The sequence below is a fragment of the Citrus clementina genome, unplaced genomic scaffold, assembly GCF_000493195.1.
Source record: "Citrus clementina cultivar Clemenules unplaced genomic scaffold, Citrus_clementina_v1.0 scaffold_3, whole genome shotgun sequence".
In the NCBI taxonomy this organism is placed as follows: Eukaryota; Viridiplantae; Streptophyta; class Magnoliopsida; order Sapindales; family Rutaceae; genus Citrus; species Citrus x clementina.
The window spans coordinates 48,483,993-48,497,913 of record NW_006262339.1 but is presented as its reverse complement, the minus strand read 5'-3'; the positions used below and the strand labels follow the sequence as shown (position 1 = coordinate 48,497,913).

The window sequence follows — 13,921 nt, the reverse complement described above, 5'->3', positions numbered from 1 at the left end:
CGCGATCTTTGCTTCCAATAGACTTCTTCATCGACCAGCATGTTACTAATTTGGTCTTCAAGCTTCCTGATTTCTTCCCCATCTATTGCTTGCAGAGGTTCCTGCTTTGTCATTTTCAGCCGATCTATCAACTCGTTCTGCTTCTTTTTTCTACCTTCAAATTCCTCCTTGCTCCAGATTTTGAGGTGAGCTAAAGACCTTTTCGCAACCCTCTGAAACTTCTGCACTGGACTTTCCCAGCTATTTCCATCAAAGCTTTCCCACTCACTCCTCACGATGTTGCTGCAGGCTTCGTACGAACTCCACATATCTTCATAATAGTCACGGGGGAAGGAATTTTTCTTGTAGTGGGGCTTTTTGCAGCAAACTTTAACTTCAAACATAATTGGGCAATGGTCCGAAACCCAATTCGCTAAGCTTATGGCTGGGAGATTCTGAAAGGTGCTGCCCCAATCTTTGCTGCAGAGCACTCTATCAAGCCTTTCCTCTATATAGTTAACCCCAAATCTCCTATTAGACCACGTGAATTTGTGCCCTTTAAAACCCATATCCATCAAATTACAAGCTCGGATAGACTCTTTAAACTCTAACATCATATTACTGCTACGGTCATTTCCCCCTAATTTCTCGTGAGGATAGAGAATTTCATTAAAATCTCCTAAGCAACACCAAGTATAGGAGTAGAGCTCTGCTAACCTTTTCAGCAACGCCCAAGTGTGATGTTTCTGACTTGCCTCGGCATGGCCATAAATCCCAGTGCATCTCCATATTTTACCATTTTGGTTCCGAACAATGGCATCTATATGGTGAGAGCTGTAAGATTTGATCGTGACATCAACATCCGAGCTCCAAAATAAAGCTAGACCCCCTCCCATACCGTTTCTATCAACTACAAACCGATTCTCAAAATTGAAACTTCCACATGTCGCATCAACCTGCCTAGCCGTCATCTTTGTTTCACAGCAAAAGAAAATTTGGGGCTGGTGCAGGTGGAGAACTTTCTTTATTGCGAGTCGCGTTCGAGGCGTCCCCAGACCTCGAACGTTCCAGCTTAACACTCTCATGGCTGCTGGCGGGGCTGGCTGCCAGCTCCCGCCAATATATTTTCCTCCATTGCAGCTTCATCTTCCCCTTCAACTTGTTCTTCATCAACTAACTTCAGCTGGTGATTTATTGAAGAGGTGCTGAACTGATTTTGGTCACTGAATTGTTTGAGGGGACTTGACAATCGTTGTTTCTTGTTTTCGGGGCTGGGTCTCGAGATATCAGTGCTAGGCCTTTTTGAGTTTTTAGGTTCACTGCTGCTCCCTTTCTCCATTTTTTGAACTCTCGCTCTAAGCTTCCATTTCCTTGGTTTGGGCCTCGGCTGTAGTTTTTTCGGCCCATTTTCCATTTTCTCCTCATTCGTTTTGGCATGGTCTTTGATTGGGATTTTTTCTTTTGCCTTCGCAAATTCAATTTCCCCCCACCTTTTACTTCCCGCCCTTTCGTTTTCGTTCCTGGTGCAGCCGTCTTTGTCAGCTGACATGCTCTGCTGCTGGTTTATTTCTTCGCTTCTACTCTTCCCACTTGGTTGCAGGCTTTCCATCACCTCAGCACACTGCATTAATGGGTTATCCCCGATTGTTGGCTCACGGTCTTTACTCATCGGTCCATCTCTATCTCCCATTTCGGTGCCCGTTTTGTTTGTGAGTGACCCGTTTGCACTTATTGGATCGTGTTGAAACTGGAAAGATTTTTGCGTATTGGCTCCTTCATCTCCTGTTTTCTTCTGAAACTGTTCCCAATTTCTTCTCTCCCTGCTTCGGTTTAGCTTCACCCTTTCTGCTTGTGAGATGGCTCTCATCCAAGCACCGTATGGCAGCTCCTCTTTTGGCTGACCTTTATAATTGAGGCACTCTTTAAATTGATGACCGATATGGGCACAACAGAAACAGAAATCTGGTAATTTTTCGTATAGAACTGGCATCGGTATCCTTTCCCCCTCTTGTTGCAAATACACTACCTTTTTTAAAGGTTGTGTTATATTTACTGATATTCTGACCCTAGCGAATTGACCGAGGCATTCTCCTGCTTCATCTGCTTCAATGTCTTCTACTATGCCTATCCTTTCCCCCAGCATTTTTATGGTCTCTCTTACCATGCACATTATTGGGATATTGTGAATCTGGACCCAAAAGGATGTGTGTGTGAAGGATTGTTTTTTGATATCCCCTATGCCACTTGGTTCAGCCAGTACCAAGAGAGCCCTATCAAAGTGCCAAGGACCTCCTTTTAGAATTCTTCTTCTTTCTACCTCATTGGCAAATTTGAAAAGAAACACATTGTCCCCCATGCTCTCAGCTTTTACTTCTCTAACTGTCCTCCATGCCTGTTGCATTGCGGTTTTCAAACCCTCCCTGTTTACTCCTCTGGTCAGCATGATCTTTCCAATCAAACAGTTTGCAGCAATTTTTTCCCCCGTAGCCTTCATTCTTTCCACCAGCTTTACTGTGTCCTCCTCTTCTTCTTTTAAAACAATCGCTTGGCATTTTCTAATTAATTCCTCCGTATCCATTACTTCCTACGGGTAGCAACTTCTGCAGCTAAAACCCACTTCCTTGACAGACTTGAGATAAAAGAGATCTTTCGGAACTATTATCGGGAAACTTTTAAAGCAACAAAGAAAAATGGTTAAGAAAAGATTGTGTTAAAGCCAATAGAGAAAACCCGAATGAGGGGATAGAAACACCCAACTTGTGAGTGGCCAAAAAGCAAGCCATAATGGCTTCAAAAGACTTTCATTCTTGTACTCTTTTCAGAGAAAAAAGTACTGTAGAAGAAAGAATTAGTGTTGTTCACTCATCATGTGGCCTTATTTATAGATTAGATTAGCATCAAAAGAGGAAAAAAGCATGTCGGTCTTTGGTTCATGCATAATTATAATAATGCTATTTTTGGCCTCAGGAAAAAAAAAACAATTCGGTGCTGACTATGAAACTCAAATGGTCAATGCCCACACACAGTGCGAGCAGGAACAAAGCAGGAGGTCCAGGTTAGCCAATAAGAAAGTGAAAAGAGAGCAAGATGGCTGAAACTCGAAAGAAAGGTAGGTGAACAGCGAAGATGGAAAGAGGAGAAGCAAAAGGAGAGTCGGCGGAGCAGAAAAAGCAGGAATTGAAAATGAAGGTGAAAAAGTTGAAGAAAGGCGGGATTCAGGTGGGGAAGAGATCAGGTCCCTCTACTCCTTCCCCGATATGGAGGCTTGAATTCACATCTTTAAACAGGCCCATTGTTCAAGAATTTCTCGATCCTAATAATATTCCCACAACGACTACTGTGTCTGCTAGAAAACTTTGTGCCACCCTCTGGGAAATTCACCCCCAACCCCACCACCACCATACCTCACTTGCCAAAATGCCAAACCCAAAATCATCACATTTTAACCACAATAGCAGGCCTTTTAATCTTCCAAATTATGTCCGTCACCCCCCTACTTGTTCACCTCATCCTCACCCTCGCCAGGTACTACTCTTATTTTGACACAGACACAAACACACATATATAAAGTTAGTGCTTGCTGGGTTTCTTTTTTTTTTTTTTTTTTAAGTTTTGGGTACTAATAAGTATTAATGGTTAACAGTTATTTGTTGACGAGAGATTATTATATACTTTCGGTTTTTTTGAACGGAAAGTTTTACTTGCTTTCCTATGATTTACAATTATGTAAGTGGCTCTAGAGTCTTCCCGTTATCTTACTGGCCTCTTTTCTCTGGATCTTTTTAGTAATGCATCGAGTTCATTTTGGTGGTTTGTGTTCCTTCCTTCATTACTCAAAGACTAATGTCAGTTTAATAATCAATTGTTTGAATTTGCCAATTCAATGGTTTTTGTTTGTCAAAACAAGGATAATGGAGTGATATGATGGAGGCTTATTTGGCCATATGGTGAAAAAGAAGAAAACTGAATCTAAGTAATTCAGAAGTTCGATTTTTTTTTCCCCTTTTTTCCCTTCTAGCTGTGGTGTTTAGAGAAGCGAAAAGACAAGTAAATAAGACATAAAATGTGAACTTGGAGAGGAATTACCAGTATCTATTTCAGTAGTTTGATACTGTTAACTAATCATGACCTGCAATTCTTCCAGCCAGAGAGTGCTAGTGGCTCAAGGAGGCACCTCAGTGCATCATTGATGAAACACCATGAATCAGTCGAAAGGAATGGTCATGCTCTGCAGCCTGTATCTCCTGCCAGTTATGATAACTCAATGGAGGTGAATATCTCTATTCTTCTGTATTTACTTAAATTTTTCTCTAGACTAGATTCTCTGTGGTTTGGTTAAAAGTCATAAATATATGGAAATATAAGTAGTACGTATTGAGTGTATCCAAGCAATGTGCCTGTTATAGGCAAAGACTCTTCCATTGCAAGGTTTTCTTCTTTTTTCTGGACTGGAATCAAATGGGAAAGAGATTATGCAGAGGGCAAAGGAAATTGTTATGTGAGGGAGCATGGCGCTTAGGAATCCATTTGGATATATCTTCTTACTCATCTTTTTCAAATTGGCATCAACATAAGCATGTAACACATGACACCATTTTTTTTTCCCACTGAAATTTGTAAATTATAATCTTCATCTGTTCTACTAAGGAGCCAAACAAGATCTTCCTTAATTTCTATGATTAATTGATTTGTTATATCCATGAATGTCGGAAATTTGAAATCAATATGTTTTGAAATATCACGTTTCAATGTTGCTTTAGTTATGATAAGAGAGGCAAAGATTTTGTCCCGTAGTTCCTGATAAAGTTTCAGTGACTGCCTGTATTAACATTGATCTTGTAATGGATTTGAACTTCACAATTCTATCTGTCAGTTTATTATGCCTTTTTGACAGTCCAATTCAAAAAGCTGGCTTACCTTCTTTATATAAGTTTAATGGATTTAGACGCCTCCTCTGTACAGGTGGCTGCTTACAACCCAGCAGTTACTCCCACCAGTTCTTTGGATTCTCGGGGTAAGCTTGGTAAGCCTAGGTATAACCTTAAAACATCCACGGAGTTACTGACGGTGCTTAATCGAATCTGGAGTCTTGAAGAACAGCATGTATCTGATATAGCCTTGGTGAAAGCTTTAAAAATGGAACTAGATCATTCTCAGACCAAAATAAAGGAGTTGCTGCAAGAGAAGCAAACAGAAAGGCAAGAAGTGAATGATTTGATGAAGCAAGTTGCGGAGGAAAAAATTATCAGGAAAGACAAGGAGCGAAATAGAATCAAAGCTGCCGTTCAGTCATGGAAAGATGAGCTTGAAGATGAGAGGAAGCTACGGAAATGCTCAGAAAGTCTGCATCGGAAGCTAGCTCGAGATCTCTCTGATATGAAATCATCTTTCTCCAATATTCTGAAAGAACTTGAAAGAGAAAGGAAAGCAAGGATTCTACTGGAGAACTTGTGCGATGAGTTCGCCAAGGGAATTAGGGATTATGAAGAAGAGGTGCGATTACTAAGACACAAGCCAGAGATGGATCATGCTCATATGAAAAATGCTGACAGGTTAATCCTCCATATTTCGGAATCTTGGCTTGATGAGCGGATGCAAATGAAGATTGCAGAAACACAAAATAGTCTCTCAGATAAAAATACAATTCTGGACAAGCTACGTCTTGATATAGAGAATTTCCTTCAAGCTAAGCACTTCTCTAAATCAAGGACAGGTGGTAGCTTGTCCACAAATGAGCAAAAGAAAAGTCATTCCTCTCGTCATTCTACAGAGTCATTTCCCTTGAATGAGGCTGTAAGTGCTCCTCGAGACACTGTTAATGAAGAATATTCTACTGATGTCGATTTACAAGTTTTAGAACTAAACAAGAGTGCAAGCAGGAAACAAAGCAGAGGCAGCTCTAAACAGCATGGGGATAGTGCAAGAAAAGGGCATCTTGAAGAATTGGTAAATTCAAATTCAGGAAAGAAAAAGGTTAGGTCAAGGAAAAGGAATAAGGGTCATAACTTGTCCAGTTTACCAGGATGGTTCCATGAACACGTGACTAGAACCGAGTCCCAGTTTCCAGATTGGGAACGGGGTGAGCTAGAAGGAGAGACTGGGGCTACCGAAGAAAGCAAACACAATGGAGCTGGTGGATTGAAATTAAATCACGTGGTTGATGACTTAATCAGAAATCATTCCTTATCATCAGAAGGCGATAAGGTTCATCCTGAGACTGATTTAAAGGAAGATTCTCATGTTCAGTCCTTATTCACTAGTCATGGAAGTCCAGTGCAGAAGTGGATGTCAAAATTGACGTCCCCAGATTTTGAAAAATCCGAATCTTCTTTGAAAGTACCTAGAGGCTTGAAGGTGAATACCCTGAAGGAGAAATTACTGGAAGCAAGGTTAGAAGCTCAGCACTCTTGTTCAAAACCCTCTAAAAGTTCCTTCTAATGGCAAAGATTTGCTTGTACTTTCGGGATTCGGTGTTACATATGTACATGAGAATTGCACGGATCAAGCTAAATTTAAATCCCACCATGGTGTTTTTCTTTTGGATCATAAATGTAGTTTTATCTGACTCTCTGATTTCCACTTATCATTGATTAATGGAATTACTTCGAACCACCTAAAGATAAGAAACTTCGTAACTGAAGTAATTGTTCCAGGGAAACAAAGACATGTCCAGGGTTGTGCAGACTCTTGAGAGATATTGAATCTTGGTATCTTTTGGTGTGGGAGGTGGCTAAGTTACAGATGCTGCTTCAGCCAACCCCCCAACCTTGCATTTGCATTGCTTTTTCTCTGTAAGTCCGGACACGTGTGCTATTTGCTTTGGGTGTGTGTTACAGATGCTGTAACATAGGAACCTCCTTTTGTGTGATCAAATCCGAGCATCAACAAGCCAAAATCTAGTTTGATGTGAAGTCGCTTTCGACTGTTGGAACCAATAATGTAATGCGTCATAGTGTACTTGCTCTAGCACAATTTGATTAATCAAAAGAAAAGCAAGCATCTGAACATAGTTGCTGACAATGACTATTAGTAGTGATTCCTTCCATATGCATTAAAAATAAAAAAAGTTGGCACTATTAAAGAAAACACTTGTACATGACGAATGACCGACAATCCACCATTAGCTAATAAGATTCAAAGAAAGTGTTTAACCAGGAATTTTGCATTAGTGAACCCTTAAACATAATCAATATCAGGACTGACCGGACATTTTAATCTTTTATGTGACGAAACTGATAAAGAGCGCCACCCACATATTTGCTACAATAATGTCACATTTTCGTTACATTATTGCTGCAAAAAATGGGAGAAAATTTACAGATGGGTTCTCTTTATTAGGTCAAAGAACCTTTAAAATATAGGATGGGCTTTAAGTCTTGGTCCACATTAAAGGAAGGGAAACAATTTTCAAAATCTTTAAGCATCCTAATCGGTGGAAAGAAACCTTCCCTCAGGACTGTTATTATTTTCTAAGTAATAGTGAGAATACTTATGTGACACCAATCCCACTCATCATGTTTAGAAAAGTAAACAAATCAAAGGGTTGAGATAATCCCAACCAACATTAGTAGAAAGAATCACCAACTGGGATTCGGATTCTGAAACTCTCATTAACCTTTAACTTAAGATCATTGAGATAAGAACAAAATTAGAAGTCCAAGATATATGTCACGCCGTCCAATAATACTCATAAATGTAAAGTTAAAGGGGAAAGATACCCATGACCACTAGTTTCCATGTGGAGTGCAACGTTTCATTAATTTGTAGACAAGAAAATCTAATTCTCAGATTTTGCATAAACATGCATGTTTCTTGTTTCAAATCCAACGCTCCAAATTACATCAAGAGCCCCCACCCACCTTATGAGGCTAGCTATAAAAGGACCATCTTGGTTCCCAAGTCCAGCAACTAATTTTATTCTTTTACTTCATGCATAGCTTTGAAGTTTTAGCATTACAATATTATGTTGGTGCAATGAAGTTTGTTTAGTAGTTTAGAAACTGCAATTAGGGTTTTAATGGAGCTCTCTGAACTCCAAGTCTGAAAGGAGGTGATGGTAGGCCACGGCTGCTAGTCCATGAACACCCGTGGTTGCGCAGACTCAATACTGTGGCGCAGTCTAAGGGTTTGCATGAACTGGGAGACGAGGCTACCTTGATCTTTTTGGTATTGGAGTGAAGGGAGCTCCATTCATGGACATCTCATTATTCTAACTGGCCTTTCCCCTGAAATATTTATATTGTTCTGCGTTATCTTTCTTCCAGGTACTGAAGGGCTCTTATTGGCTCAACAATCAAGTTACTGATATGCACCCACCAGATCAAGAACGCTAGCTTTTTTTCTTTTTTCTTTTTTTTTTTTAATTCATTTTTAAGTTAATTTACATGTTAATAAACTCTTCATGTACTTGACGATGTGGCATGTTTTCGGTCGTTGGCTTCACTACTCTATTTTGGTAGTAAGAGTATCACTGAAAAGAAATTCTTTTAATTAATTTTTTAAATATTTATTTATTTATTTACGTGACAAATAAAATAATAAAAAATTTCTCTGTACTTTCGCTTATTACTTTATTTATTTGGTTAATTATTCAAATATTGGATTGATGCCTTTTGAAAGTTGATTACGTATAAGTTTTTTAAAAGAAAAAAAATTGAGGAATCAAACCAACTGTGAAAAGTAGATGTCATTCAGCAATAACATCGACATGCAAATCGCCAATTCAGAGAAGAAAATCCCAGCAGATTTTTTTTTTTTTTTTCCAATCTAGATATCAGAATTCAGTGGACTGAAATGCATCTAAAGCCTCTTAGACTATCATAATATATATATATCGCAAATAAGAAAAGAAGTGAAAGGAAGACCAAGGCTAGCTTCTTGTTAATGCATGCCCATGAATTGACTGCTCAAACAGACATATATTTGAGGATAGGGTTTGCATGAGCTTGGAGACGAGGTTAGGTCACCCTTTTGTCTTTTCATTTTTGTGGTGAAGTAAGCTTTATTCTTTTTAATTGCCATCTAACTACACAATTTATTTTACTATCTATGCACTCGTGGTAAGATATTTCAGAAAAAATCTGAAAACTAATTAAATAATTAATTCTATGCTATATGGTTTTATTTGTAGTAACATGCACGGCTTTATGCTTGAGCACGAAACCAATGGGCTACTCATATTATTATTAGAGGAGTTGATACTATAGAATTAAGCTTGTGTGATGACAAGAGATTTCAATTTGTATGTCTTTCTTGTTTTACAATGAAATTTATTAATTAATCAATTATTTTTCTTTATTATCTTACATCCTAGAGTTGAAAATGGTTGCATAATCTAGGATCTAACTCTTTAATTTTCCGAGAATTAGATGAAAATGCGTGCGACATTTTATTCAGTGGGTTTAGAATTATTTTTCCACTGTATTAATTTCTAGAGGAGTACATGTTATCCTTTCTTCTTCTTTTTTTTCAATTAAAGTGTTGAATCTCAAGCCATAAATTATACGTAAGTCTTAAAAATGTTACTCCTTACCTTTAGAGGTAGATTTTGATTTCATATCCCCCCCCCCCCCCCCCAACCCTTCTCTACATATATATGTATCAATATTGCAAATCGACTTTTTATTAACAAAGAAATCAAGGTATAAAAGTTTGTATTTAGATACTTCAAAAAAATAACTAGTAACATATAGGATTTTACTGATTGATGAGCATTATTTACTACATATATCCTCTCTCTCTCCCCCCTTCTTTAAAAGTGTCTGTGAGTGTGAGATTATATTAAAAACTATCTTTATATCAGGAAAATTAACCATTACCCCTTTTTTTATTATCGTTATGATATTGATTACGTGGGAAGAATATTCTCTTATTAAGTAAGAAAATGATATATTTATTAATAACGCGACAAAAATTATTGTAAAAATTTCATAACAAACATATTGATTGAACATAGTTAAAGAAAAAAGAAAGGCATAATCTAAGCAGCAATACATATCACTAATCGCTACTAACTGATAACACAATTAACATTATTATGATTATTGATCAGTACAGTTATTAACTATTTTATTCATTATTCAATATTATTGACGAGGATTATTTACTATAAATTGTTTTGATATTGTGATATGTGGTTAATAATTACAATAAATGCAATCCTAATGACTGTAACTACTTTGGTTGATTTTTCTTTTGAAATCCTCAGTGTTGTTTAACAACCTTATGAATCAAATTTTTGTCATTTCTATTAAAGTAATGGGTGGGGTTATTTGCACTCTATATTTTACTTTGAACATTTCAATTTTAATAAAAAAATGTTCTTTTAGAAGTACCCTTAATGTGATTTACTAATAAGGATAATTTAATTTAAGTTAATAAAATATTATTTCTCTTGACACCATTTAATACACCCTCCCAATTCAATAATCCAATTATAATTAATTTAACTTTCTTCAATATCAAATCAAATTCATCATTGTAAAAGAAAATATTAAAGGTTGAATAAAATCCAACAAGCTGTATACTAAAGAAATTGAAAAATAATTTTTGTTTATGCACAAAAATAAGTAAAATTATTTTGAAAAAATAAACCCCTAAAAAAAAGGAAAATGAAAATGAAATTAGCTGCACATGTTGCCGTTGCTTGAAGATTGTCAATTACAAATTCAAATTGGACTCTCAAGTCCATAACTCTCTAATAAAGGTAAGAGAAATTTATTCTTTTAAAGAAAAAATATTTTATTTGAAGAGAGGAAGAATGATAATTTGATAAAGAGAGATTTGATATCTTTTTAACAAATAACAATAATAGAATTTTATAGAATGGAACTCTTTTCTTTTAATAAAGAATAAAATTGGATGAGATAATGGTAAGATATAAATAGAGGATTGTTTTGATAATTTTTTATACTTGAAAAAGTGTGCAGAGTAAAAATTAATTTTTAAAATTTATTGAAATAGTGTACAAAGTAAAATAGTGTTCAATGTAAAATATAGAATATAAATAACCTCATCCTAAAATTTCATTTCACTTAGATTCTGTAAAGAATTACTAACTACTTAATAAATGACATACCATTTGACATAAAATTTGAAATATCTCTCAATACTTAAAAAAAAAAAAACGTAGGAGCATAATATATAAGTATTACTTCATTTTCTAAATATGTATATGACTTAAGTGAGTGAAAATCATTTAATTTATTTTAAGAGAATCAATCCCAGCATACCCTTCAGAACATAAAAACCCCTACGCCAAGCTGTATGAGATACTTAATTCCATTTAAAGATGGATTCATATATGGATGCCAAATCCTTGTAAAAGATGTAAAATTAGAAATGCATTAATATTGTTGTTGTTTTTTTTTTTTTTTTAATTTCTATAATATATGCAAAAATGTTGTATAAATAATAAGCTTTGATTCAGCGCAGCATCTTCCGCAAGCAAACTAAATCTAGCGTTGGTGAGAATGGCTTTTGACAACACTCGTTCTGCTCTCTTTGTCTTCTTTGTCACGCTTATCGCCGTTCTGCTCACTTCAGGTTCGTACATTTAAATTAAAGCCTACAAATCAATTAAGAATGCATCGTTAATCAGTCGTCTCGTGCAACTAAATTTAATTGATGAATTAATTAATTAATTTTAGCATATATCATATAATTATGCAATTTCAGCGGCGGGGTATGGAGTCGCAGAAGTGCCTCCGGGCGGCACTTTGCTATACGCTGGGCATTGTAACAACGACTCCGACTGCACGGAGCTTTGCAAGTCCAAGGGAGAGTATATCCCCCGGTACGGCGTCGTATGCAGGAAACATTCTCCGCCTTATCAGTCTGGCCCGCCTAATGATTGTTTTTGTAAAGTATGAGGACAATTTTCATTATAAATCGTTGTTCCCAAGCTGTTGACTTTGTCGGCCTTTAATTAGCATTGTGCTTGACCTCATAATTAAATAAATTATACTTTTAATTACCTCCAGATTTGCCTTAATCTCGCTTTGATTCACACAATCATGCGACTTTTAGATGCATATGATATCGCGTGAATGATCTCATAATTCAAGATTAAGACAGTCTCATTTTCAACTAATAATGCATTGGATCAAAAGGGATTGATTGTTATTTAAATAATTACTTCAGATATATTGTTTATTTTTATAAACGTAATAAAGTGAGTAAGTTTTTTTTTTTTTTTTTAAATTTTTAGATGGTTGTGTATTTGTTAATTGATGAAATATTGTATATTTATTTATTTAATAGCACTTGGTGGCCAGCGGAACTTTGTTTCAGGTTGGGCGATATTATGGCAAATATATTTTTTTAATTAAAATGAGACGATCGCGCGAGATGGAAGATTTAAGTGCGATAATTGCCAACAAAATCAGTACTCTCCCAAATCACAACTGTAGCAAAGCTGTGATAAATCATCAAGAATTTTGCACCGTTATCATATATATGAAATTTATGAGTAAACACATTTCATGTCTTTTAAGTAACATGAGCGTCTGAAATGAGGGAAATTTACAAAAATAATCATAAAATTTTTGTTATTTTTACAATTAATCCTCTCAATTTTTTTTCTATCAACATTAGCCAAACACACGCTTTTCTCCCCAAATTGTCCTTCTTTATAAACCAAAAGCAACTTTCTTTCTCCTCTTTCGTCAAACTAAAGGCAGTTTTTCACTCTTGAATCATCAACCAACAGCGACGACAAAAGACAACGATAAAAGTGAAATATGATCATAATCTATCCGGATCCAATACTAATCGGCATCACACAGTGGTACGAGTTATTTTCTGAACTTGCTCGAGAATTTTAGTGAACTGCCAGTCGTGCGTGAATCTGGTGACAGGCTGCCTGTCGCCCAACGATTGGTGCGACAGGCAACATGTCGCCAGATTCACCCACGACTTGCAGTTCACTAAAACTCTCGACCAAGTTCAGAAAATAACTCATACCACTATGTATTAATGAAAATAAATAAAATAACTAACCTAGGCTTTATTGAAGACTGTAGATGGTAGATCGGACGCCGATGAGGGATGAAGCCGCCACCGACGAGGGCTGATGTTACCGCTGATGATGGGAGTTTGTTCGGTTTGGGAGAGATGGGTGAAATAGAGTGTTGGGGGAGAGATGAGAGAGAGGGGTATTTTAGTCTCAAAGGTTCTTTTATGGCTAATGTTGATAGAAATTTGTCTGGGGGGTTAAGATGGAAAAAGCCAAAATTTTTATGACTATTGGTGTAAATTTTCCCTGAAATGAAGCAAAGCAATAAGATGAGCCGATAATATTATTGTAATTTTTAACATTCACATCCTCTCCGCCCTGTGGACTCCTCAATATAGTTTCATTCATATAATACAAGAACAAGATACATTAATTAACAAAACTAAAATTTCCCATACCGTCCCCCTCAATAAGCATTATAAATATTAAATTATCCTTCCACTAACGTGAGATCAATCTCTCTCTCTCTCTCTTTGTTTCATAAGCATAATGGAAATTTTCGTCATTCCATATAATGATAGAAGAAACAATAGGAAATTTTCGCCTATCTTCCTTCAACATATTTCGTTTATATAATTAATATACAAATAGCTAGTTTACTGCCCTAGTAATTTCAAAGCATAATTTAATTAGTTAGTCTATTATAGTTTGTGGTAACAAAACGTCAATAGCTTAAATCCAAGAATATTACGTTTAATTTGAAAATAAGAGCAAGGAAACTTAAAATAAAATAAAAAAATTATTACGTACACTTCTCAAGGGATCTTATTAGAATTAGCAATATTTTAGTTATTACTGTATCTTGTTCTGCAAATTGTGGAAGGAAAATCCTTAATCCAATTATATATATGCTTCAAAACGTAAAGCAAGTAACCTGTCTGAGTTGTTTATTACATCTAAAGGTCTGAAATAGAATTATATATGGAT

The 13,921-nt window shown here is 36.1% G+C and overlaps 1 protein-coding gene across 1 annotated transcript; it reads left to right on the top strand.

The window, feature by feature from the left end:
- Window positions 1-2,979: 2,979 nt before the first annotated feature.
- Window positions 2,980-6,546, top strand: LOC18050102 (uncharacterized protein At5g41620). Its single transcript, XM_006444844.2, has 3 exons — window positions 2,980-3,504; window positions 4,124-4,249; window positions 4,942-6,546. Exons 1-3 carry the CDS (start codon window positions 3,106-3,108, stop codon window positions 6,415-6,417), a joined length of 2,001 nt encoding a protein of 666 aa, XP_006444907.2. The 5' UTR covers window positions 2,980-3,105; the 3' UTR covers window positions 6,418-6,546.
- The last annotated feature ends 7,375 nt before the right edge of the window (window positions 6,547-13,921 follow it).